This window comes from Alternaria dauci, chromosome 1 (genome assembly GCF_042100115.1).
Source record: "Alternaria dauci strain A2016 chromosome 1, whole genome shotgun sequence".
Classification (NCBI taxonomy): Eukaryota; Fungi; Ascomycota; class Dothideomycetes; order Pleosporales; family Pleosporaceae; genus Alternaria; species Alternaria dauci.
The window spans coordinates 2,629,597-2,656,655 of record NC_091272.1 but is presented as its reverse complement, the minus strand read 5'-3'; the positions used below and the strand labels follow the sequence as shown (position 1 = coordinate 2,656,655).

The following is a 27,059-nucleotide window of genomic DNA, read 5'->3' as shown; positions in this document are numbered from 1 at the left end:
TAGGTTCACCCAAGACACGTTCCGACCACTGCTCACGTCCGACGGTCAAAAAGCCTACTTCACTCACCTGCAAGTGCTAGGCGTTCAACCTGCTCTGAAAGTTCCGTGTGCATCCATGTAGATTCCATCGCCCTAGCAACAGCCATGACGTTCATCGTCAACAAACATCGCTACATAGCTTCTCCCACACTTGCCGATGGAATCAAGACCTGCTGCCTCTCAATCGTCCTCATCCTCCATGACGAGCTCGGTCAGGGCCTCGTCGGCAGCCCAATTGATCCCGCTGCCTACTATCATGGCAGACAATATGCCCTTGAGCGTCTTCACCCTCCGCCTTGAGTCCTTGAGCTCCTTATCGGCCGCATCGACTCGTTGGCGCAATTGCGCGTCTTCAATGTCATGCACCGACTGCGTCTTCGTCTCCTCAGCCAGAGCAAGCATCGTTTCTGCGAGTTCCTCGTGTCTTTGGTTTGCGGCCATGTTGCCTTGTTCGGCGGTGCTCAGCGACCGAGCTGTGTGAGCTAGCCTCAACGTCAGAGAACCATGTATCATGGAAACAGTATCATTCTCGGTGACAAGCGGCAGTATGCATCTACACAACATCAGACCATGATCCACAGGAATCTATGTGATAGCTCACCTCTCTGCAAACCCAGTCTGCTCGCCCTCGTAGACGGCTTTCAGAACAGGGTCCATCACTAGCACCTTGTGCGTGGTTTTGTTCCTTATCTCGTACTCTGCCCTCGCGTCCATAGCTTCGTGCTGCGCTGCAGTCAGGCGCCCCTCGAGCAGGTCATCTGGGATTGCCAAAGGGCCATGCGCGTCTGCTGCAGATTGTAATTAATATTTGCTACTTCCAGGCTATACCGGTTGTGAGACGTGCCTGATTGTTGTGCTTCAATAAGACTGTGCTGCAGCTCAAGTTCCTTGAGCTGATCGTAGAGCTGTAGGGCTAGCTTCTCCGCCTCGGAAAACGCGAACGCGTCGCTGTGATTTGTCTGTAGCAGGTCCGCGTAGTCGCTTGCATCTTGTGTTCCAGACGCCACGTCCTTCATGTCACCACGGCCTCTTGCTGCCATGTTGCTACTGCTTTGATTCAAGTGATTCCAAGTTTGCGACTGAGACCATGTTCATCTGACCGAACGCGATCGCCTGCCTAGTTCCCTATGATGCAGCCTCGCCTAGGCGCCGATCCCTGCATGAACCCTCCTTGGCGGTATCTGGTAACCATGTGCTCACGCCTCAACTTTCCAGGCCACAGAACTCCTCTTGCACAGTCTCGACAGGACTCAACCAAGCGGAAGGACAAGGCTGGATGTCGCTACAGATTGCTGTAGCTCATACGGGCCAGCGCCTTGACGCTGATCCCGTTGCCTTTGCGTCTGTCGATGCGCTCAAGCACTGGATCTCGAGGGCGACGGAGATAGCGCCCGAGCAGCAAGTCCTGCTCACAACACAAGGCAAACATGTCAAGCTGCAAGCGCTCTTGACCGAGGTACACATCTCCCACCGGCTGTCCATGACACATGCTAACCCCGGCCCTGCAGAAGGAGATATTCGTCTTCAGTCGCGAACTCTCCAACAATCCCCAGGCTGCCATATCCTCGACAGCACTGCCCGATGCCTTCCAACCCGGCGACGCGCCAAACCACCTTGCGAAGAACACCGATCTCGGAGCATGGCAGGCTCTCTTCCAAGCCCGCCGCGACTGGGCGTTTGGCCTTCTCGAAAAGTCACTCGCCATGTCCCAAGTCGCCTCGAAGCACTTTGCCGAACAAGCCACCATCGAGAGAGGGACTCAGGTCGCCGTCGGAAACCATGATGCGCACATCAAGGGCTTGCAGCAGAAGTACCAGGCAGCCAGGGAGTGGTACGACGGGGTCGAGAAGGAAGCCGGGGACAATATACAGAGGCTTGATGCCGACTTCGAACAGTTGGGCACCGTTCCTGCCATCCTGAACTTCACGCGCTTTCTGGCCAAAGAGATGCGTTCTCCGCAGAGTGTGCCCAGCAATACCCTTGTTCGCAAGACGCTCCAGCAATTTCTCGACGTCGATGCTGTCAAGAAGGCTACATCGACAAGCAAGCGCGTCCGGGAGTCTTTTGGGAAGCACATGGACAGGATGCGCATGCAGCTAGAGAAGATCGAGGCAGATTACCACGAGCTCCTGGGTGCTGCCGGCCAAAGCCAGAGCCGATCCATCGCCGACGATTCCGAGGAGCCCGCGCGTCTATACAATGAAATCGATGCCGTCGTGAAGAAGGTTGAGACTGATTTCGAACATGTCATGGGACTAGAAGCAAGCCCCAAATCCGTAGCGCAGGTATCGAAAATGGCATTGCTCCATACGCGAAACTTTCTGCCGGCCATACAAGAATACAGCGTGGAGATGAGCGATCTCGTGCGACGAGCTGTCGAGCAAAAGAACACCGCCATCAGGAACTCGGTCGAGAGCATGCAGGCCATCGCGAACATTGAGTCTGTTATTGCGAGCATAGGTGCGCAACTCGAGCAGATTAGTATACCACAAGATGGTGTCGCTGCTTTCGAGCTCATATCTCTCGTCGGTCGTCTGCCCTACATATACGGCACTCTACTCGTCGAAGCCGTCCGAAGGCGGGAGTGGACGGAAAGGATGGAAAAGGACACATCCTCGCTCGCTGAAGAGATGGCAACTTTCCAGGAAGAAGAGGAGCGGCGCCGTAAGAAGTGGCTGAAGCCAATATCAGATGTTGTCAACTTGGATGCCTTGCAAGGTGGCTCGCTGGGATTCGAGTTGAACATACACCCTGAGAAGACCGTTTGGCCGGTGGTTACCCGGGAAGAGCTTCTAGAATACCTCAAGGACTTGCAGAGATTGGACGGACAAGAATCCGAAGCCGAGGCATTCGCCCAAGCTATCAAGGATCTTGATCGTCCTACGAAGCAGCAACTTAAGCGCGCAAAGAATTTCAAGATGGGCAGTGTCCATGAGCCGGCCTTCGGCAGGACCTCACAACTCATGATGCGAGGCGATGATGAGTTACGTATGCTCAAGGAAGGTAATGCGAAGCTCGAGGATGAGCTCAAAGGTTACAGGAGCCGGGTCCGACGGCTGGAGGATCTCGTACATCGGCAGAGTACCGTTAGCAGACTCTCAATAGGTGGCGCTCCACCGTCCTTTGGCATTCCTGATCATGGCGACCCCTCGACACCAACAGCCGAAGTCGCTTCACCTAGATTTCAAGAAGAGCTATCCCGACGCTCTTCCATTTCCTCTAGACGGTACTCTGCGAACGCAGGACAAGAAGACAAGCGCCGCATCCTTCGCCTTGAACAACAGCTAGCGGCAGAGAAGGAGGCTCGTGCGAAACTCGAGAATGATGCACAAGCTCGGAGAGACGACGATGCAGATCAACAGCGCCGATTTGAGGAGGCCATGTCTACAAAGAACAACATCATGGAAAACATGAGGGCGCAACAAAGAGAGTTTGCCGACGAGCGTAAGTCGCTTGAGGACGAGATTCGAGCGTACAAGGCCAAAATCGAAGAAGCCGAAGATGAACTGGATCGCGTCTTGGGTAGTAGGGACAACGAGCGAACTGGTGTGGATGCTAGGGTACAGGAGCTGGTTTCTCAACTTGAGAAGGCGCGTAAAGACGCTGCTGAGCAGAGCACACAAGCCGAAAAGCGCATAGAAGCCCTGCAAGCTGAGCTCGGTGAACGAAACGCCGTCAAGACACGGCAGTTGGACTCGCTGACCGCAGCGTTCAATCATCTTTCTCCTGGTACGAGCGTACCTGCGGATCATTCTACGCTCATTGTGCAGCTTGAAGATCTAGCGATTCGATCACTTGATCATCAGAAAGAGCTCCAACAGGCCCTGGCGATGGCAAAGTCAAATAACGAGAATGCTCATGCTAGGATCGAGGAGCAAGAACACAATCTCAAGACTAAGCTAGCCGAACATGAGAAAGAGGTTACAGCTGTCCGTGAAGAGCTTGACATAGAGAGAGCACGCGTTGCTTCCATCACTGCAGAACTCGAGGAGGAACGGACCCATCTACACAGCCTCCGCGAGAAGTTTGCTGAAGGTGAGACCGGCTCTGAAGCTCTGCGAAAGCGTGTCGAGGAAGAAGAAGCCAAGGTTGGTCGTCTTCAAACGGAGCTGGCAGAGAAAAGCTCGCACGCCAACAGCCTGGATGTCGAACTTATGCGGGTAGAGAAGAAACTACGCAAGCTTGAGGAGGCTGACTCGTCTCGCACCCACCAACGTATGCAACGTGCAAAAGACCTCAGTCAACGTCTATACACACAGCATGAGCGCCTTGTTCGTCTAGTTGAAGCACTTGGGTTTGTTATCACCCATGAGAATGGCGAGATGGTTCTTCAACGAGCGTCTAGGCTCGGTGGTAGCACTGTCATGACGGACACCAATGCAGGACTCAGTCGGAGTACTACCACGCCCTCGCCTACTCCTCTGAAGCGCTTCTTAGAAGACGTCGGAGACCTCCACTTCCTTCAGTGGACTGAAGCTACGAGCCCAGAGGAAGAAGACCAGCGGTACCAGGAGCTTATTGAGAAGCTCGAGCTTTTCAACGTCGAAACCTTTAGTGACGCCGTTGCGAAGCGGATGCGCGACATGGAGCACACAGCACGGAAGTGGCAGAAGGAAGCGCGAGCCTACCGGGACAAAGCCCATCGCTTCCAAGCTGACTCACACGACAAGATCGCCTATCGTTCGTTCAAGGAAGGTGATCTTGCACTGTTCTTGCCGACTCGTAACAATGCCCATCGTCCTTGGGCTGCCTTCAATGTTGGCGCACCGCACTTCTTCCTTCGCGAGCAAGACACGCATCGATTGGGTGGGAAAGAGTGGCTTGTAGCGCGCATATCAAAAGTGGAAGAGCGCGTCGTCGACCTTTCCAAGACACTGGATGGTGCACCTCGAGCATCGTTAGACGATCGTTCCGTCGCTTCCAGCAACGCCGTCTCGTTCGAAGACGACAATCCTTTCGAGCTGTCTGATGGACTGCGATGGTACCTACTGGAGGCGACAGAAGAGAAGGCGATGGCGCCTGGTACCCCAGGTATCAAAGGTGCAGTTACTGTGAAGAGTAGTCTAGAAACTGGACAAGGCGAAATGCAGAAAGCAAAGAAGAAGTCCTCCATGGACCCAGCAACTCAGCTTGGGAAATCGCTCGATAGCCGCCGCAGTAGTGGAACTAGCAGAAAGAGTGCACCGTTGGTTGGTCGTCATAACTCAACAGAAGCGGTGTCCCCAGCCGAAGTTCCCGACTTGAATCCAAATTCCGCCACGGCAACACGAGGCGCGAGTCCAGCTGGCGGACACGGTCCCAGCCATCTGAGAGAGACGTCGACGAATGGTGGGGACAAGTCAATAGACGATGGAAACGGAGGCAATGTGCGCGACCTACTTTGGGGACCTTAGGTTTTCGCTTCCTGTAAATCTAAGCTCCCCTAACAATAACCTTTTGTCAACATCGCTGACACTACGACAGTCTTCTATCGCCCAGCTCCAGACTCTACGTAAGACCTCCGTGTCAGGCCCAGCCAATCCACGATCGGATACATCTCCAGTCAAGAACAGGCTGGGGAGTTTGGGCGATCTGAGGAGTCATCTTGCTGACTCTCGCAAGTCGCCACTCGCAAGGAAAGGAAGCATATGGGACAGCTTCTTCCAGTACGATATTGAATACCAGGGCAAAGCTTCGAAGAAGTAGACTTCGTTTACAACGAGTCAAAAAGATTCTCGTGTACATCATTCTCACACACACTCGTCATGAGCATACTAGCCGGCGTTCACTGCTACAACATACAAGATTTTGAGCATGGAAAGCAAACCAGGGATAAAGATGGACCAGCATCGCTGAGGTATAGTCGAATGCAGCTTCTTCTAATGAAGAAAGTACTACAGTATCAAGATTGTTGATATCGCACCATGATCCTGCTCCAGAAAAGCCTAACATTGAATCTACGTCACAGCACCTTGCTATCTTTTGACCCGCTTCATCGCGGGTCTCACCAAGACGTTCAGGCGCCCCATATCCTACGGGTATCGGCTAAGGCGACCTCTCATAGTTTACCCGAAACAGCAAGACTATGTCGATCCTGTCTATATTAGCCTCGAACGAAAAACTGTTTGATTCTGTCTGGCCGGTTTGTACTTTCTTGTCCACAAGAGATGCCGTGTTCCTGGTTTAGTGTAGAAGACTTGGGATTAGAGGATGGTTCGCCAAGAGCACTATGATTGAAGATGATATGCTACAGGGTACGCCTAACAACCGAAAGCAAGGCAGATGTGGTGTAATGGCCTGGTACCACCTAGGTAAGGTGTATAAAGAAAGAGGAAGCCACTGCAATCGTCATCTCCAAAGACCCTCTACTATGTCTACTCTTACCAAGCGCTTACTCCTAGCTTCAGCGCTAGCTAGCACATCCTTTGCTGAAAACACAGCTGAACCAGAATCTCAGTCTTTGACATGCGATGACCTCTCTAAAAGCCTGGCATACAACGCTTCCATCATCCAGAATACAACGGCCCTGAACCTCGTCTGGCTTGGAGACAATGAAAACGTGGCCATCACAGAAGACGACCGAACCACCTGGACAATCTCGTCCTACATTGGGCCTGGATATGATGGCGGTGTGACGGAGTACGACGAGAATGACACGCAGGCTGTGCTATGGCTTGACACTGGAGATTCGGATATGGAGCGTCTAGGCGATATAATGGGCCTATGCCATAGCTTCGTTTCTTTGCAGAACCACACCACTGGAGATTTGACATGGAGCAGAGAGGTGTTGGAAAGGGCCCAAGAAGATGATGGGGATTGCAGGACCATGTTGGGAACAGAATGCGTAGAGGCGCTCGAGTCATGGTATCGAAATCAAGGACAAGCTACATGGAACACTGAGCAGTATCCTCCTTGTTCTGTTATCCAGAATACCATACCTTCAGAGTGTGAAGGCATGTTATCCGAGGCTGTGACGATGGGTAAGTTGTAGCTCGGTGGCAATAGAGAAGCTCAAGTCAAGCTAACTGCTCTTTCTAGACGTTGTACGCCTCAATACTTCCGCTAAAGACCGCATTTGGAAATGGGACCGGGGAATCAACGTAACTTCATTCTCCGATGACGTCACCGTACCTACATGCGGCGACCGGAATCTGAGCAGCGGCTGGGGCAATAGGATCTACCAAACGACCGATTATGATGTCGCGCTTAACTTTCCCATTGTGGATATCATGACCTTCTACCCTACGGTCCCCTTCACCACAGGACGCAGCAGCCGAGAAAGTTATGCGAAGGTAGCATGTGTAAAGCCTGGAAACGTACAGGAGGGGAGTCGGACTCCGAGGACCGTGAAAGAGGTACTTGATGAGAGATACGGTTCACAGGATAACGAGTCTGGTGCTGAGAGAATCCTTGCACGGGGTGGTGAGGCTGTGCTGGCGTTGGCGGCCAGTATAGGGGTGGGAGTCTGGCTCCAACTACCTGGTTACTAGTTGTTACTACAATAAAGTCTGAACAACATAATTTCTTTGTGCTAGTAGTGCGGAATGAAGGTAAAAAATCAATATTATTAAACAATCTATAGAGCATCCTCCGCGCAAGTCTCTCCTAATTACACGTAGTCTCTGCAGCGTCCTCGCAGGAGGAACGCGTCAAAATTGCGTGTAATCCGTGTAGCCTAGTACACTATCACGAGTATCACCCGTACCACTTAGCATCGTCCCGCCGACCGAGTAGAATAACCGTTGCGAGTAGGGTTCAGAGACATTCCGCAGCTCGTGCTAGTGTTGACAATGAAGGTCAAGTTCTCAGTAGTAGAACGGATAATAGCACCATGGCCTGCAGGAATGCATCCAGAGGCAACGACTTGGCCGGTGCTGGCTCGTACAACCTGGGCGTTGCAGTTCGACTGGGCGAACACAGGAGCTACAATAGCAGCAACAGACAGGAATTTCGTGTAGGAGACCATTTTCTGGTAGAGTAAGCTGCTGCGTAACAAGCAAAGAGATATTACCCTTACGAATTGTAGATACGGTTGGTTTGCTGTAGAGGGTATTTTGAGCAAGATGAACTGTACTGAGGTAGCCAGTTAGAGATTGAGAAGTCAGCTTCACCGGAGCTACATGCCTTTCAAATTTTGATAGCTAAGTAGGCCGATTGATAAACGAGAGTCTAAAGGCGCTTTTAGTCTTCTGGTAGAGGCTGTTGTATCGAGGTGAATGATATACAAAGATGCAGTCAACTTGTTCCTTTATATACATCTTTCCTTATTTACACCTAGTCTCTAAAGAGCCTACTGTGATGGAGCACTCTGTACGAGGAAACAATTACAGATGTTAGTAAAGATGGCATATTCCGTGGATAAGTGGCCGAATCTTGCCAGGGCTTGTAATTACTACGTCGAAAGCCAAGCGCCGTCGGGAACCTCATGACTAACAACGCCGTGCGATGACCTTCATATAAGCTGAGTTCACGTCTATCCCTGCGTGACGAAAATCTCTATAGGCCGAGAACGATTAACTAGGTAGATCGCAATGGTTAAGAAAAAGGGGAAACATTTTTAGCCTACCCCCAACAGATCAGATGAGATAAATGGATTTGAAGCTACCAAAATATACTTATGAATTAATACTTTGATATATCATCACCCACTTAGGCAATGATTGTCTTATCTTTTAGGGGGAGAGGTTGATGTTTTAGGAGGTTCTAGGCGGTGAATTGCTTCTATCTAATCTTTTTGGGTGATTTCATTAGAGACTCTGGGCGGTGAATTGCTCCTATCTGATCCTTCGGGTGGGCCGAATACTTAGGTCCCTAGTGTCCGGAATGGGCCAAGAATGATTTCCCTAGAAAAGTGCACGTTCCTTGCGATTTTTATCTCTACATTCAGCCTTACTCTTGCCATGCTAGCCTCGACGGAGCCAAATGCCTACAGATCGTATTAGGTGGGCTGTTCCGCAATAGTTATGGCATGCTATCTGGGTATTCTGCAGCTGGTTTCACTTGGGGAGCTACTCTCGGCGCCACGGCACCTGCCAGCATTATTGCATGCAACACTTCTTTTGGGACTTGCTAGGCTGCGTGTGTCGCTATGCTTCTGAATCCGACGCCGAAGACGGTACGATAAAACGCCTCTATTATTTCCAGTATATCGATTTTGGAAAGCCTTGAACCTGACACCAAAACCTAGTACAACGCCTTCGTCTTTGCGATACAAGACTTTGAAGTAAAGTTCAACTTTTTGTACTTTAGGAGATGCGAAGAATCGATGGCGGAATATCAATTTAGACAGGAGGATGGGAAGGATACACTACTGTATATGCCGTAAAACTTATATGATATGAAAAGAGACCAGAAGATTGCAAAATTGATGCAAATATCCAGCCAATTCGGATCTGACTCAAGTATAAGGACTTGTCTGTGGTTATAAAAAACGCCCAGCATGGAAATATGAATTGTAAACGCACGTATGTGTTCCAAAAAGCAGGTTGCTTAATTTGCATTTCCCATTATTCGTCCCATCAATCATTGATATTACTCCACTTGAGTGCGCACCAAACGATTTGGTAAAAAAGTTACTCTCCAAGAGATCATTATCATGCATCAGCTGTCCTGCGTCCCAGAGGTTGGTAAAATGAATCGCTTGATTTGGTGAGGAGATGCGGATGATACCCGTCACTGTAGTAAAGCGCGTTCGGCAAATCGCTTCGAGGGCTTGCACTCTTCCTGTTCTTACCGTTCTCGTGCAAAACTCGCAAAAAGATTCAGATCTGACTTATGTTTGTGAGCCAACTAGTAACTTTGGGTCTTGTGCAATGGAATGTGTTACTATCTATGAACCTATTATCAGCTTACCTTTACTGCTGAGCTTTAAGGAAGACTGAGCTGCTGACTTGAAAGTGTGCTGAAAACGATATGTTCCTCTCTAATTCTAGACCCTGGTTCTTTCACCAAGAGATACTCAGCAGATCCGTCGAGCCTTTCGTATGCCCCGTTATCTGGCTCGGTCGGACGCTCTCAATTTTGAATTCTCGTGATGATGCGGCGTGCCAAGAACCGAAGCATACCCAGGTAGACCATGGCTAAAACTGCGATGCTGGAGCCTATCAGGGCATCATGCTAGAAGGTATCGAGAAGCCCGAAAAGCCTGTTGAAAGCAGCATTAGAAGCACCCAAGAGCTTGGAGGTAGTCAGTGCGCCTACGGATGTTGCATTTTCAGACTTATCCATTTGCCGTCTAAGATAACCAATACCCACGAGATTGTAGAGTCGCTTTTCGGTCTCCTGGGAGGCATACTGTATCGCGATAATTACTGGGTTTGAGCTTTGGGGAACGGTTTTCTGCCTGGTTCCAAAAATTGCGACAAATGATCGGGCGATGTCGACGACTCAAAAACAGGACTTCGGACAGTCTGGACGCGCTATTCGATACTAGCATGCTGCCCTGTGTAGTGGTGCCAGGGTCACAGGGTAATGCCGATGCTTCGCTATGGCACGTGAGCATGATTTGGTAAGAGCAAGCGCTAAGGGTGCGCACGGATGAAGTTCAGTAAGGTACACGATTTGTTGAGCCAGAGGCTCTCCACAAATAAGCGACGAGAAGCTTGTTACAAGATCAGGTCGTTCCGAGACCAGGCCGTTCGAGATCAGGCCGGTATGAGGGTCAATCTCCAGGAAAGAAATGACGCTCACAGGGAACTGATGATTTAGCAGCGACTTCTGAGCGAATAACTGGGAGACTACTCAAGTCCAGAAGGTTCCAGATCCTAGTGCTGTGAGGCAATCCGAAATGGTCATGAAGCGCGCCGACGCCCTTATATGCCGGTAATCTTCTCGCTCGGAACCGAACTGCCACACATTGTCGAGGTAGAATCCGTCAGCTTTGTTCATAAAATCTTCCTTCGCTGCGTCGATCGATGGCTTGATTGGAACCTCGCCCCTCTCCTCAAGAACTTTGAGGATGCTATGCTCCGTACCCAATGCAAAACCTCGTTGGATTGCTTTGTCTCCATCAAGTAGGCTCGGGACTTTCTGCAATTCGATGAGCTCATAGCCAGTTGTTCGTAACTTATCCACGGCTGTACGCATGGCTCGCTTGATCGGTGGGTGCAGTGGGACCATGTCGTCTCCATATAGACTCCGATCCCAAGCTTCACCTCTCTTGGGACGTCTCGGAAGGTAACCGGTAGGGCCTTGGAATCAATCCCCCACGGACGTGCGTCGAGCACCGTTTTGGTAAACAGAGTCAGGTCGGGTGCTGACACAGCCAGAGACCCAAGAGTAGGCAGAGTACCTGGCCATCCTTTGGGAATGAGCGCTTGCTGGCCAGCCCATAAGCTCCACTGATCAAGGCGGGTACCCTGATCGATCCGGCAATGTCACTGGCTATACCCAAGAGAGCTCCTTGGAAACCGACCATGACACCCTCCCCGGAGCTGCTTCCGCCGGCAGTGAGCCTCATGTTATATGGATTGAGGGTGTGACCAAAGAAATTGTTGTAGGATTCGCAGACCTTCAGGCAGAGTTGGCTTGACGAAGCAAATCCACTTGGTGAGGAATGGCGTACAAAAAGTGTCTGTCGCACATTCGTCTTAACGCAAAGCACAGCTCCCACGTCGAGCAATATGTCCACAATCACGGAGTTCTTTGTGGCTAGTATGCAACGAAACCGAGACAATCAGCTTCCCCCTCGACTATCAGCACGTCCTGTTTTCACTAAGTGAGCGGATATATAAATCACTGGCGAATAGCATACCTCCAGGCTAATTGGTAAGCCGTGGAAGGGACCCATTAAATGACCTTCTCGAGCCAAACATTCATCGCACTGCTGGGCACGCTCAAGGGCTTTGTCGAAAAACATGTCTGTCAAACAAACTAGTCTAGTATACCGCTATCAGCGTACGTTTAATGCTTGGCGTGGGGGTCCGTACCAAATGTTGTGCAATCGCTGCCCCCTTGCAAAACGCGGTTGTGACCTCCACCGAGGTGACCTTGCAGTCGACCACCATCCTGATTAGTTCAGAGGCGCTGTACATAGTCGTAAGCTTGTCCTCCTCAGGGTTAAGCAGGGCGGTCTTCAGAAGTCTGAAGGCGTTGAGAGCAGCATGATGGTTAATCTGATTGGTAATACTTGGGCAGCCTCCATTCGGGCGGAATCATTGAGTAAAGGCTCGCAGGTTTTTGGTCTATCAGACCCTGGAACTCTGGCTTGCTGGTCGTCTTTAATGCAGAGCTAGAGCAGAACTTAGAAATTTTCTTGGCGCTGACAGTGGAGGGCATAGACTAAGAACGTATTTCCCCTACGGAAGCGTCTAGAGGCTCTTTTATAGATTTTTCTTATGTTAAAAAAGGCTGATTCAGAGCAGCGTTTCTAGAAATGGAGGAGCGCGTAGGGCCTCTAATCGTAGGTGTTATCTAATCACAGGTCTGTAGAGTTTGGGGATGTATAGACCTGCAGTTCGCTATTGTAAGCGAAGAAACAAGATGAGCGACTATTAGCTAAGGTTAGGGTATCGAGACTTCTGGATTGCCGCTTTCGGCGGCAAAGGAAAGAAATTTGGGCAACTGCTAAGTCTTGGTGCCGTTCAAAAGGGTCGATCGGTACCGTGGTCCGACTAAATGCGGGGACGTCCGTAGTAAGACCTTTTCTCATCACTTCTAATCAGGCCTCTTCATCCAGTAGAGTTGCTAGACGGATACGCTTGGACGCGAGAGCATAACCGATTATCACCCTTGGCTGTAATCAAGTCATAGAGGTTTACTATCACGAAAATTAGTGCATGCTACACCTGATAGCTTGGTAGTATACGTATGACGTAGGGTTAAGAGAAGCTTTAGATGAGGGAGATATGTCTCCATTCGCGGGTGTAGAAATCCCCCTTACATTGTGGGTATCCGGGACTTTCAGATATCTGGACTCGTCTTGGACGTTCCGCCCGATGTTGAGACGTGGCCATACACGGACCAGAACAGGCTCGTTGACAGTGTCTTTTTCTTTCCGAAGCTTAGAGCATCATTGCTTACATGTAATTCTGCCGTTGTTCAGAGAGAGCGGGTCGGGACGCAACAAGGATCATGACTGCTCTGTCATACTTAAGGTGCATGAAATCGGTCGAAGCAACGAGTATCACTATCCGAAACCAGTATGAACACTGCAACAAGGAGAGCATCGGCTTCAAACTCGATCACGGTATGACTCGAAAGTCACACTATCTGTGTCGCGTGGCTTCTGTATCTGTGCTCAAAATAAGATTTGGACCTCGGGGTGGTTTAACAACCACAACTTTGGAACCGTCATTGTCTTGCCGGGTCTGCTAAAGTTACACGGCGGTCTGGGCATACACAGTTTGTCAAGCATTGTCGATAGGTCAAGAAATGCCTCGTGGCTGAGTAGACACTTGGCCAGGCAGCATATATAGCGCATCTTTAGCAGCCTGTATGTGGACTTGCGACCTGGAGTAGCATGCCGCGTGATGCTAGGCAGGCGTTTGAGTTGGTCATGAAGCGGGGTCGAAATGTGAACAAAGATCGAGTCCAAGCCAAGACGGAGCCAAGGCGTTTAATCTACGCCAAGGAGCGTGAGAGACGCGTGAGGTGAGCGGAGCGAATGGCAGGCGTTGCGAGGCGAGCTGATGCATGAGGGCGTTGAGGCTGTGCAGGTGGGCCGATTGCGATTAGGGCGCTCCTGTCATGGGTTCTGACACACTGACAATTTAGCTTTGATCTGGCGTTTCTGTGGTTTCCTGACCCTTTGGGCGGCATGCTCATTCAGATTAATGTAGGTGCCTGAATGATCTGGGTAGGTTGAACATTGCGAGGGTCCGTGAGTACGAGATGACATGAAGGGGTGAGGATCAGCGACAGGGCTGTAACGGCTATCCTGCTGCATGTGGGAGTTGTCTGACTGATCGCACTATCGGCAGGCTTGCTACAATGCACCTTGGACATGGGTATTGCTGTGTAGCCTGTGATAAAGCATGTCTTACCAGAACGCTGCATGTGTAGCCGTGTTTCTAGTCAATCAAGATGCACGCGAGCGGAATCCTGGCATGGGCCGTTGCTGTTGACGTCTGTGTTGCACGCCGTGGGCAGAATTCAAGATAAGTGCCGGTACGTTTGGGTGTTTGCTTCTTCCCGTAAACATCTGATTTTGGGGCGGCAAGGCAGCAGGGAGCTGCATTTAGCCCAGGCGAAGCGAGAGAAGTTGATTCTGCGGCACGGTGGTGGACTTGCCTCTTGATTTGTGATCTGGCAATGGCGGATGAAAAGTAGCATCGCAGAGTGGAGCAACGCCAAAAACCACGAGGCATGACTTCATCTGAAATGCATTCCAGCCATGCCTGAGTGGGCGATCTCAGCATGCTCACCCGCAGGCGCTGACCTGGGTTTCAATAAGTTCCGCTCGCTACCGGGCCGATGTGTCCACAACAGGCTCTGGGTGTGGAAGGCAGGAGACGGTTTTTGGCAAAAGAGTAGCCCCCTTGTTGCAACGCTGATTACCAGACAGCCTGAGCGCAGTCGGGTCAGGGTAGTTTTGTACGACTGTCGCAGGCGTGAGACAGGGGGCTGGTGCCAATAAGACGTTGACATTTGCACATGCTGGCGGCCAAAGGCTTGCAGAGGGCGCCGGACACGACGAAGGGAGCACTTCGTTATCTGAGAGCGGTGTGAAGAGATGGCACACGAATCCAGCGTTCCGGCACGGATTTGCTCACAACGCCGTTAGTGCCAGAGCCCGCGTTTCTGTCCCGGCGCCGCGGCGGGCATGAAGGAGAGTCGCCTTGTTTGAATCACGGGCGTTGCTAGGCTTGGGCACGCCTGGAGTCGTGGACAATTAATCCAGCGCTAGAACCCCGCACCCCTGTCCGCCCAACACAGTGGTCCGTCGTGTCAAATACCATAATAGTCGCCCTCCCAGGACCGTTTACTCATAAACGCCAGCTCGATAAGTCCGACTTGTTTCCTCATCATCACCCTGCAGCGACTGTCCTGACTCATCGTCCGGTTGGCTCGTTCGTCCGCTCCGTGTCGTGCTATAGTAAGCCAACGTTACCAAGCCGCCGGCCCCGAAGACGCAGCGTCATTCCACCCAGTTCCGACGCTTGGGCTGGTCTAACACCGTCCTTTTCGCTGTTCCTGCCTTCCCGTATCGCCCTTGTCCGCCCAAGATTCCGCCGCATTCATCGTTCCCCGCCTACCACACTAAGGAAGGAGGTAAGGGGTGATCGACCACGCGCGTCCCAATCAGCTCCCTCGCCTTAGCACACGGCATCCTACACTGTCAATCTCCACCTCACGGCCCTCCTGCACTTAAAACATCTGATCCGCCGCTTTGCTTGCAAGTCACAGCACCCGCTTCTTCCACCCACGCCGGTACTCTACCATTCCAACCCTACCACCGCCTTTCCAACACTCGTCACTAGCGTCTACCCCAGATTGCCACTCTGTCTTGGTCTCGTGACTCCAAGAACAACACGACACCTTCCACCACGACGTCGCCCTCAGCCAAAACGTCTTCACTCACCTTCTCCTACAAGCAAATCTACCTCGATATCACTTGAACACGACGCTACAATGTGCGTCGCCGAACTATGCGTCACGGTTCTCCCGTGCCAGCACCGCTGGTACCACCTTGTTCGTCCATGCAGCCCTTCCAGCAACCTCTCCACATGCGGAAAGAAGCTGGGCATCTCAGGATGGGAAGTCAAGTGCGACCACTGCCCCTACTGCCACGGCCACGTCTCCGAATTTGAGTACAAGCTCATCGGCGACGGGCCAGCCCCGCCAGTCGGCTCTCTCTCTGGACTTGCGCGCGCACACTCGACCTCTCTGAACGCAGCCCGCCGTGACATCCGTCTCGACAACATCACCCGAACCGACAGCGCTACGAGCGTAGGCAGCAAGAGCAGCCTGGTCACAGCCGCCTCTGAGAAGAACCGTGCAATGAACTCTCGACTTGACGCCTACTTCTTCCCCTCGGCTGAGCAGCCGTACCCCGCTGTACGAGAAGACGATGCCGAGAGCAGCAGTGCCACGAGCCCGAGCGACACATCGAGCAACGACCGCATAAGCATGCGACATCCATCAATCTCCATGCCGGCCGAGCCCCACAAAGCCAACATGCTCTCGCGTGTCCGGCAGCGCACCAAGCGCATCTCCACAATCTTCAAATGATCGGACGGTTGATGCTTTGGTTTCCTTGGTCACGTCAACTACACAGCCCACCTCTCAGCTCTTGGTGGTTCGCATAGCGTCGTGGGAGTCTAGACTGTGGCTGAAATGAGGAGTCGTCGCTTCCCCATCGGATCCACTTAGCCACGTTCCTCGGCCCGGACAGCATCACCACGCTACACAATCACATGCACATGCTCTCCGCCAACCGCACCTCACTAGCCACACCAGCCTGGCTTCGGGTCAACACACTCTCAACTCCTCACGACCATCCAACACCCCACACTTCGTTTCTTGTATCTGCGTTTTCTCGATATCGCCTAGCGCGCTCTTTGGCCAACTTCTCTCATCTTACTTGTATTTTGGATACCCACACTGCTCTTGCTTTCTAAGCGCGAAAACGTGCCCCAGCGACGGGCACTTTTGCGCACTCATTTCGGCTGCGGCGTTCTCACGTAAAAAAGGACAGGGAGTTCTTTAGGCGAACACGAAGAGGACAAGGGCAACCTGCGTTTACATCCGCTTCTGTTTGGATTCATTAGAATTTCTTGGCGTTGGGCTGCCACGCAGCGACAGCGCAAAACGTTTGTGCGTCACAAGCACAGGCGTTTCCTCTTTTTTCTCCCTCGCTTGTTGCTATGACTTACGAATGACTCAAGGGGAACGTGTTCTAGAAGCTAGTTCGTTACAAAATCTACATGTTTGCAAACAATTACGTCTGCGTCGTGCATCCAGTCAGAGTTTTCCCAAGCACTCTACCGTCTATAGCGAACAGGCCATGCGCCACATTTGTGCACGACTTTACCAATTCATGCCACACTTCTGTGCCACACTTCCGCTCGGATGCAGGTGCTGCAAAACAAAAGGTGCTCCGCATTTTAGTCCAGACTTTGTGTTTTGGTAAACACGCGTCACCGCTCTTCGAAGCTACGCTAATCGATATCCACCCGCGCATGCGGGCACGCACACTAGGTGCATCGTCGCGACACCCTTTGTTCGACGCCAAGCCTTACCAATGTATACTAATACACCGCATATTCCGCTCCGCCCGCATATCCGTTTTCGTCGAGCCAGCATTATAAAGAGAAAAAAAAAAGAGGGTCTGATTGTTGTGGCCAACATTCTTCGCGTCGGTGAAAGAATGCGTTTCTCACCGAATACGACGCACGACACCTCAGAAGATTTCGTAAAACGTGCATGGATAATATTCAAAAGTTTATTATGGGTCATGGTCTGGATCACGCCATGAATAACGTCTGCAGATCTCCAAATGCCGGAGAAACCCATAAAGTCTTTGGAGTATGAGGCAGATGGATCTACTACTCAAGAGGAACATTAAGCATACCAAGCTTACCATCCGCATGCTTGACCTTCTCATTCTGCAGAGCGACCCATGGTTTGCATGCTGCACGGCATCATCCTACTTTGAAGATCTGTTCTCACCGCGGTACTTCCTTCTGGAGGGTCCCGTTTCGATATTCTGGTACACTTGGTAATCCTGTGACTTCCCCTCTCGCCGAGCACCCAAGTCGCGTATACGAAAATTGGGGTGTGACAGCAAGCAGAGACGATCCGTGATCGCCAACACTTGTCCTACAAGAATCCAGTTTCAATGGCGACACAGACTTCAAGGCAACCGGCAGATGATTGTCCACTGCACACACACACACATACGCATACACGCAGGGTCAAATATGATCGCCCACACGTCAGCGTCACACAATAATAAGCATTCAGTATCACAACATAAGCTTTGCACCAGTGTCTCGAAACAAGCAATTACGTAGAACAAGCTATTGACGCTGAGAGATCTTCCTGACTGGAAAGTTCCATTGATGCACATCACTTTTGCCGAGTGGATGGTTTGCAGCAAGGGATGGCGTCAATTGCGCCCTGATCGGCAGAGGAACGGACTTCGGCGTCGACGGAGACATGACGATCATGACACTCGGTGCGACGGAGAAGCACACAGACAGGTGATCGGACGTGGCAGTTGCGACACATGGCCGAGAAGATAGGCGGCTAGTGTAATCTAGTGTAGTTTTCGATATTGAGATTGTCGGTATAGTGGTTGGTAGGTAGTCGCTACGGGTACGTAAGCCTTCTGGTGGCAACAGTCACACTGAATTCTTAGTTTACATGATCTTCTCCGCCATCAAATCCTCAATGCAGTAACCGGAGCACCTTGATCAGGTCCGCAGTAACACCCATCGCAGTGACTTCGCCACCAGCACCCGCTCCTTGGACGATGAGCGGGTTGTCGCCGTATCGCTTTGTGTAGAATGCGATGATGTTGTCACTTCCTTTGAGTGCTGCAATTGGATGGCTTGTGTCGAACTTCTCCAACCCAACCTTGACCTTGTTGTTTGGCACGTCTACACTTCCTACAAATCGGATGACTTTGCCCTCCTTCTCTGCCTCGGCCTTGAGCTTGTCCATCTGGTCGTCGTACTGTGGGAGCTTCTCGAGAAACTCATCGCCAGACGAGCAAGACTCGAGCTCTTTGGGGATGAGAGATTGTACGGGGAACGAAGTCGGCGATTCGATCTTCAGGCCAGCGAGGCGAGCGAGGATAGTTAGTTTGCGGGCAACGTCTAGACCGTTCAAATCGTCACGAGCATCGGGTTCCGTGTAGCCCTTTTCTTTGGCTGACGTGACTTCAGCTGAGAATTTTCCACCTCCGCCGCCGAGAGGCTGGAAGGAGTTGAAGAGGAAACTCATGGTTCCGCTGAAGACGCCCTCAATTTTGGTGACTTGGTCTCCAGTCTCAACAAGATCCTTCAGTGTAGAGATGACAGGCAGTCCTGCGCCGACTGACGACTCGTGGAAGACGTAGCCACCAGCACCGTTCCCGTTGCCCGCGGCGTCGAATATTTCCGTCCACAGCGCATAGCTTCCAGAAAAAGCCTTCTTGTTAGGTGTTACAACGCTAATGCCCTTCCTCAAGAATTTGGGGTAGCTGTCGGCAACGTCCTGATTGCTGGTGTTGTCCACCAATACCACCTTACCAGGCGCTTTCTGTAGGTATTCGCAGAGCTGAGGGAGAGGCAATGTGGGGTTGGTCGTGTTCTGAAGCTCGGATTCCCAGTTGGAGAGGGACTTGTAATCGGCGTGGTAGACAGCCTTCTTGGAGGTGCTGAGCCAGATGAGGGAGAGATAGTAGGGCGACGAGGGTGATTGTGAGAGACGTTTGGAGAGGGCTGACAGCTGGGAGAGGAAGGTCTTGCCTACGCCACCAGCACCTGCGATTCTTAGCCGTTTACATGCGATGTAGGGGATGGTTGCGCGTACCGATAACGGCGATGAATACTTGACGGGGCAGAGGCATGATTGCTGTGGTGTGGTCAATTGGGTGTAATCAGGTCTTTGTGAAAGGTTGTGAGTTATACTTGAACTCTTGTAGGACGAGAGAGACGATATTCAGACTCGAAAAGAGAGAGAAATGTTGACTTCTGCGGAACCGCCAGTTCACACGGCTTCGACGTGGGGTAAGCAAAACATTCGGTGGGGTACCTAGCTTAGTGACGCAACACTCACAGAGCTCAGAGCTCCGACGCCGACATCGCCTCGCCCGAGTCTCCGCCCTACGCGCTCCACCACGCGACCAAGACCAGCCCAGCCAAACCAACGCTGACTTCAACCCCCCGCCATGTCCTCCAAAGACGCACATCTCTACGGCGCCCGACCCAAAGGACGCACAAAGGCCAAGGAAATCTCCAGCTCCAGCAGTCTCGCTTTCTCGTCGACCCTCTCCAACCTCATCAAGAACTCTTCTACCGAATCGCACAAACCCACCGCAGGCCGCGCACGCCCGCACAAGGAAGACATCTTCAAGACGCACAACAAGAATGTCAGAAAGCGCGCGTTGAAAGACTTGGAAGACACAGATTTTACGCAGAAGCATCGCGGGCGGACAACCGAGGAGAAAGGCGAGGATGAAGTCGCATGGAAGCGCACAAAGCGGCGCATGGAAGAGAAAGCCCGCCTGTACGACGCCCTGAAGCGCGGCGACGTAGAAGACATTGATGACAGATACGGCGTCGATTTTGACCGCAAATGGGCTGAGCAGCAGGAAAAAGGCGAGGCAGAGCACACGACGTCGTCAGAATCAGAAGAGGACGAAGAAGAGGAGCTCGTAGAATACACAGACGAGTTTGGGCGCACACGAAAGGGAACGCGCGCAGAAGCTGCCCGCGAAGAGCGTCGAAAGCGAACCCTTGCCGCCGACGAACCCGACCGCTTCACCGCGCGACCCAGTATGCCAACCAACATTATCTACGGCGACACCGTGCAGACGCAAGCCTTCAACCCCGATGAGACAATCGCTCAGCAAATGGCTGATCTAGCCGCCAAGCGCGACAAGGAACTCACGCCGCCCCCCGAGGTACACTTTGACGGCAGGGCCGAGGTAAGGCAGCGAGGAATGGGTTTCTTCAATTTCTCCAATGATGAGGAGGAACGAAAGGAGCAGATGAGTCGGATCAAGAGAGAGAGAGAAGAGACGGAGCGTGTGAGGCGCGAACGCAAGGAGGCTGTTGAAAAGAGAAAGGCCATGGTCAAAGACAAGAAAAGGGCTATACAGGAGAAGAGGAGCAAAGGACAGGCAGAACGCTTTCTCGATGAACTAGGTCAGGAGTTGTTGCAAGGCGGAGAGGGCGATGCGGAAGCAAGACCTAACGTCTCAGCTGAGAAAGAAGCTGTATGAACCAATGTCTCGCTATTCAACTTTGTACACGACGATACCCAGATACGAAACATAATTCTTTGTCCAACTCAACGCCTTCGACTCGGAATTAGCTTGTGCATTCTAGCCAGTTGTTCATTGATTTGTTGTCATCATGTATCGCCTTTTCAATAGTGTTAGGGTGGAGCAAAAAGAATGACCCGCATAGTAGAACTTGACAGCATTATACTTACGCCTTATTACTAACACATTAAATAGATCAATAGATTTAACAAGGATTTTACAATTACCTAATCTACATAGGTAGCCTGCAGGCTTGCAATGCAAGAATAGTAGCTAGTCACAGGCTGCTTTGAAAGCGATTTCTCGGATAGTATGTTAAGCACCTAGAATAACTGTGCGTGTAGTCATCGCCGCTGATCCTGCTCTAATATCGTCTGACGCTGCCCATCTGGATCTCCAAACTCTTCTAGCAATGATGTCTCAAGTTCCTGAAGCAACCTTTCCTTCTTTCTCCTCCCTTGTCGTCTTGTTTCCTTCCCATGCGCTTGCAATCGAGTCCTTGTCTGTACAACATAGGCCCTGTACGTCTCGATATACGGACCGTATATGGCGGCTAGCTCTGGTCGATCAAGCCAAGTTAGGGCCTCCTCCACATCCATCTCGTATCCCCTGATCATGACCATCGCGTTTGGTGATGGCTTTCGACCCGGCCTTTTCATCATTGAATCTATTGCTACAAACACTGCAAGACCTGTAATGGGCAAATTGAGGTGTTTGGCAAGAGCCTCGTTTCCTTCGATGACAGCCTGGTTTGGCAGCAGTGTCCCCGACGACATGTTGAAGATGTAGTTGCAGCTGCTCAAAAAACATTGCATGTTCACATGGTTGTACAATATTGCTGATGCATAGTCGAGCAGCCGGTCCCGGATCGCATGCGTCCTCTGGGTGTTTGATGGCGTGACACTCTTGCTCCTCTTGTATCTTTCAGGGTGGCAGGACACGATCGCGACACGTCTGATGGTCGTCCTGTCGTCGTGATACTCGAGGAAGGCCGCTGGTAATTCATTTCTGTATCGTTTCTCATCCGCTAGGAATATCGTCTTGTGTGGCCTCTGTCGCTCCTGAGGATAGTGCCCATAGTCCTCATACGGCTTACGTCCAATAAGCACAAGTACGTGTGCCGTAGAGCGGTCTAAGCAAATGTAGGCGAAGGTTTGCCAGAAATGACGCAGACGGCGGGGGACATTGCTGAGGACATGGGCCGAACTCCCGGGTATTGCCTCGTGGTCTAGTCTGCGCGGAAAGATGTCTAACATAAACACACCTATTGTGCGGACGTTGACAACATGAAGCCCAAGCTTAACAAGCGGCTTTGAAATGCTCTCGTTCGACGTTCATTGATTGTACCATATGGTAAGTGTAGTGAGCTTGTGGGGTCGGATGTTGGGTAGGAAACAAGTACCATAAGAGGGTCTTCCAGTGATCCCATAGGTTTGACGAGGTAATCCGGTCTCATGTTCAGTCCAAACATGGCGATCTCTGAGGCGGTACTGTGAGCTCATCTTCTACTGAAGACACGAAGTCAGTGTATGCGACTTGTGAATCGCCGGTACGTTCAAAGGCGGCGCGGATTTGACCTGGGATTGAACAGATTCTATGAGCAGCGCAATCTCGGGGGATGACGGTGAAAGAGCGGGAAGAAGGCGGGCAACAAAGTCGAGGACTTCCTGCGGCGTGAGGGATATAGAGAACAGCTGCCTGTCTTCGTCAATGCAGTCATCACTGCCGTCGATGCTGTCATCGCTGCCGTCGTCGCTGCCGCCGTCGCTGTCGTTAATCTGCAACCCAATGATTATCGCGACACAGTAGGCCTCCCGGGAGACCGAAAAAAAGCGACTTTACACTCTCGTGGGCGACGGGTTGCGGACTTGGCGAACGTCTCCTCTTCTTACCGAGACGGGCTGCTGGTCGGGCTATGTCCGTGTCATGAGGGCGCTCGTGGTTCTTGAGGACACGCCATACAAGGCAAAAATCGAACACCCTAGTAGGTAACTACAGAAGAGCTAATAATCTTCTTTTGTAGAGCGATACTCTACCTAGGCGACTACAGATGTGGCGTTCGATTTTTCCCTTTCATGGCGTGAAGGCGCCCACAAGCTTGAAGCCCTTCCCGCATACTGAGCATTTCGTTTTTGGCTTGTGTGTCGTTTCGTGGCGCGCCAACCCTTGACTCTCTTCGTGTATCTTACCACAGACAGAGCAAAAAACATACAACAGCGGGGATTCGCTAGTGGTCACCCACCTAACTACTAATCCGCCGGTACACTGCTTGTATATGGCTAAGCGGACGGGAAGCCTAATTTTCAGTGTCCTATGGTCGTATGTGACAGAAATTGTAGTTTGAATCAATATATCCTCCTCTCCCCATCCAACAACAGCATCCTAATCAACCTGCTACCGCTTTCGATCATCTGAACCCGTTCATACAGGACCCGCCTGAGCTGTGCGCTTTGCGCTGGAACGAAGTAATCGGATCCCGGTTAGTAGAGCTCCGTGCTCGTTGTGTCCCAGCGCTATGCCCTGGGCCGATACAAGACATAAAAGCTGGGACCTAGGATGGTAGCTTAAGGTTACTTTGGGTACAGTCTCTATTTCAAAGCCGCAATCCCTCATTCCAAGGCTTGAATGACTGATGTTGGTAATCCGGCATACATTTTACTTTCTCCGGCGGAGATGTTTCCCAGTTGATTTTGATATCGTCTCCTTCATTCGAAAGGTGCTTAGACGTATATCCTTTGAGAGCTTTTATCTTCTTGGCGGCCTCGTCACCGTACTCCACGTTGACCTGCGGAATCACAGCGATCTTCCCAAACCCATTGAACCACATGTCCTTGGCGAACAATGTCGGCTCGCCCTGAAAACATTCGCCCTCCTTGTGTGCTCGGAATCTGATCTTCTTCTCCATAATAGGCCTCGCAGTGAAAGTTGTCACCCCATTCCAGCATGAAAAAACCTGGAAAGGTTTGAAACTAGACCAGCGCGCACGGGCGGTCTGATCATTCCAGAAGAGATTCCAAGCAGAGTCTGCAGTGGTAGAGATACGAAGTTAGTGAACGTCTCTCATGCATTTCGTACAGTCACAACTTACCCCAGTTTCCGTCTTCGGGAATATGAAAGAACGAATCGCCTGTCATACCACGCGCAATCCAGACATCGTAGAATGTTGGGTTGTCGCCAACGTATGTCCAGTCCATGGCGCAAGTTTGGTCCGCCTCTTGGAACTTACGTTGATGGATTAGCTCCAGGAGATCTTCCATACATAGAGCCACATCATTGGAGAATATCACTGTAGTGTCCTCGTCGTAATGCTCCGGGTGTGCGATGAGATCTTCCAAGGCTAAGTTGCGAAGCTCTGCAAGGCCTTCAATACGATCTTTTCCTTGGGCCATTGGGTCGATGTCGCTCGATTGGAAGTAATACCTGATTCCAAGAAGTTGCATGCTCGCGCGAAGCTGGTCGAGCACTTCGAAGGTGCCGTCGTCGGATCTTCCTTCAACTATCGAAAGCACGCAGTTCTGTGGCCCAAGAAAATGCATGGTTTCTACGATAGAACCAATCAACCGCGGAAGGAGTTGAACACATTGGTGTAAGTCAAGTGCAAAGAAGTATCGAGGACGTTGTGCGTGTTGAAGTGATCCAGATGAGCCTCCTAGGTAGGCATAGCGATCGAGGTTGGGCTGTGGGCATTCAAGACGCGGAAATGTCTGATCTGATGGATCTAGGATCGCATGTATGTATGGTGGCGTCTGTGCGATAAGAGTAGCATTGCCTTTCTCAGATGGAGTGACTGGGTGAGCTGCTTCAGGCACGGCGCTGGGCTTCGCCTCTAGTTTTAGACTTAGAATATGGGCTACACAACAGGAAGTAGAGGCGACATACCCGTTGACGATGGATGGAGTATTCCAGTGACGATGGGTTTAATCTGCGATAGGTCGTGGCCGTAATGGAAGAAGCCGAAACCAGCTACAACTAAGAGGACAACACAAAGCAGAGCGATCGCCTGTAAAAGCGATCGCATGCTTCTTGGTGGCGACATTAGAAAGGAACGGTAACAGGGTAAGAACCGAACGTGGCGCAGAGGGACCCAAGTTAATCAATTTCTTGAAAAGATGGCAACTACATGCTGCAAGTGCTACGGGAACGAGCACGAGCAGGCGCGACCGAGACAGTTCCGCACCGTGCTGCATGGAAATGAGTGGGTGCCTACGGTAAGGGAGGCTCCGCGGTCAGAGCAACCAATCACGCAGGTTAAATCCGACCTAAGCGCCGACTCCACACCTACGAAATAGACCCTTCACACGACAAGACCACGAACAGCGTCACGCATTGTTAACTCCAAGCTTGGAAGTCAGGGATCAGAATGGGCGGTTGGTTGCAGTTCTTCGTGCGTCTAGAGGCCCGTTGTGTCGGGAGACAGCACTCCATTCTCGTACACCTGCAACATCACATTATCTTGTATTTACCGCCCCTTGAAACTGTGGCTGCATACAAGCAGTACAGACCATAGCGCAGCTCAGGGATTGCCATAAGCTGCGTGTATCGTCGGGCCACAGTTACCCAGGTATCCCGTCTTTTACTTCTAGTTTATCAATCGCTCAACGCGTCGCCATTCGCTTTAACACTCGTTTGAAGAATGCCTAGTTTCTCCTTCTTGGGTTTGATCATTTTGAGCTCTTTAGAGCTGGTCTCAACGAGTCCTGCTACGGTTCGCAGCCGGATCGCACCATTAGCGCCGCATGCTACACAGCCAGCAGCTCATGGCGACAAACGGCTCCATAGAAGGCAGGCGTTTGCACCTGTCACTACCTGTGGATACCTCGATGGCAACCCTGAGAATCCTCGGACAGCCGACCCTGGCTACGGATGCCGTGTCGACACAGCAAACGGGTTATGGGGGTTTTGTCCAACTAGCGTTTTATCAGCCAGAGACTGTGGATTAGCTGGGATATGTATTGACAACAATTCCTGCACGACGGGATGTGGGAGACTATTTGATAGAACTGATATTACTACGTTTACATGGTTAGTTGTTCTGTTATTTTGCAAACACCGGAGAGTACTCTAACTGAACAGCGATTCCGACCAATTTTGTTCTACAGCACTCCTGATTAACGGTCCTGATCAATCATTCGAGTACATTGCCTGTGGAAATACAGCTGCCGTCGACAGCCTTTTCGCGGTCCCGAATACAGTAGAGGCAACGACGACATCCGCTTCTAGTACTGAAAGCAGCGCCTCTTCAGCTACCTCGACCCAACCACCAACCACCTCAGATACGCAGAGCTCAACAGTCCCTGATTCAAATCGCAGTATCCTTCCATCGTCAAACCCAAGCTTGACACCTTCACCCTCCGAACAGAAGTCAACAAACATTGGGCCTATAGTGGGTGGGGTTATTGGAGGGCTTACAGTAATATGCTTGACGATTCTCGGAGTTGTACTCATTCGACGGAAGCGTGGTACTACAGAGAAGGCGGTGCAGCCCCCAGGATATACCTATGATCGCCCGAGCGACTTTGTAGAATTGAGTACGGACAGCTCAACACACCTGCAAAAGGGACATCAATGGGGCAGCAATAATGCCCCGGCTGAGATGTACGGGTATCACGTAAATGCGGAACCTGCCGAGCTTCCAGGAAAAATACATCCTCGATAAACACGACATGGAGTGCTCAAAGAGGACGTTCAAAGAAGCTGGGGCGCAATCACGACATTAGGTGTTAATACAGAAACCTTAATCGCTAGATAGTCACTATAAATAATGCGGCCTCTGAGATCTGCTCAGGGGATAATGGCTTCATAGATCCCTCTAGACTCGAACCACTTAGACACCAGCAATAATGCTGACGATGCGCTTTCCCAGATCTCGCTCTTAGCCAGACGTCACGCTCTTCTTAGATTTCGCTCTTGCCCGATATTCTATTATGCGTCGCAGCGGCTCTTCGCTCTTATCTCTCGGCACCACCTTGTCAGCTTTTCCTGCCAGTCTCGCCTGTGCACATTCTTCGTCATCCGATCTTTACGCCACCATTCCACTGAGCCCTTGTGCTTCGGTCATTTCGACATCTACCATAAACGCCGTGGTGACGGCACCCAAAGTCATCTGTACGACATGTCTAACAAAAGC

At 51.4% G+C, this 27,059-nt stretch overlaps 6 protein-coding genes across 6 annotated transcripts; 3 read left to right on the top strand and 3 right to left on the bottom strand.

The window, feature by feature from the left end:
* Positions 1 to 219: 219 nt before the first annotated feature.
* Positions 220 to 1,079, bottom strand: ACET3X_000815 (uncharacterized protein; the record flags this gene model as incomplete). Its single annotated transcript, XM_069448153.1, has 3 exons — positions 220 to 592; positions 641 to 824; positions 884 to 1,079. The coding sequence occupies 3 exons, from the start codon at positions 1,077 to 1,079 to the stop codon at positions 220 to 222; spliced, it is 753 nt and encodes a 250-aa protein (XP_069311057.1).
* A 236-nt stretch (positions 1,080 to 1,315) lies between these two features.
* On the top strand, positions 1,316 to 5,724 carry ACET3X_000814 (uncharacterized protein; the record flags this gene model as incomplete). The annotated part of the gene is made up of 3 exons (XM_069448152.1): positions 1,316 to 1,495; positions 1,548 to 5,405; positions 5,503 to 5,724. 3 exons carry the CDS (start codon positions 1,316 to 1,318, stop codon positions 5,722 to 5,724), a joined length of 4,260 nt encoding a protein of 1,419 aa, XP_069311056.1.
* Positions 5,725 to 15,588: 9,864 nt separating this feature from the next.
* On the top strand, positions 15,589 to 16,188 carry ACET3X_000813 (uncharacterized protein; the record flags this gene model as incomplete). The annotated part of the gene is made up of 1 exon (XM_069448150.1): positions 15,589 to 16,188. One exon carries the CDS (start codon positions 15,589 to 15,591, stop codon positions 16,186 to 16,188), a length of 600 nt encoding a protein of 199 aa, XP_069311055.1.
* A 2,160-nt stretch (positions 16,189 to 18,348) lies between these two features.
* ACET3X_000812 (uncharacterized protein) lies at positions 18,349 to 19,513 on the bottom strand (the record flags this gene model as incomplete). Its single annotated transcript, XM_069448149.1, has 2 exons — positions 18,349 to 19,427; positions 19,477 to 19,513. The coding sequence occupies 2 exons, from the start codon at positions 19,511 to 19,513 to the stop codon at positions 18,349 to 18,351; spliced, it is 1,116 nt and encodes a 371-aa protein (XP_069311054.1).
* Positions 19,514 to 19,834: 321 nt separating this feature from the next.
* Positions 19,835 to 20,890, top strand: ACET3X_000811 (uncharacterized protein; the record flags this gene model as incomplete). The annotated part of the gene is made up of 1 exon (XM_069448148.1): positions 19,835 to 20,890. One exon carries the CDS (start codon positions 19,835 to 19,837, stop codon positions 20,888 to 20,890), a length of 1,056 nt encoding a protein of 351 aa, XP_069311053.1.
* Positions 20,891 to 23,525: 2,635 nt separating this feature from the next.
* On the bottom strand, positions 23,526 to 24,968 carry ACET3X_000810 (uncharacterized protein; the record flags this gene model as incomplete). Its single annotated transcript, XM_069448147.1, has 3 exons — positions 23,526 to 23,956; positions 24,021 to 24,758; positions 24,812 to 24,968. 3 exons carry the CDS (start codon positions 24,966 to 24,968, stop codon positions 23,526 to 23,528), a joined length of 1,326 nt encoding a protein of 441 aa, XP_069311052.1.
* Between the last annotated feature and the right edge of the window lie 2,091 nt (positions 24,969 to 27,059).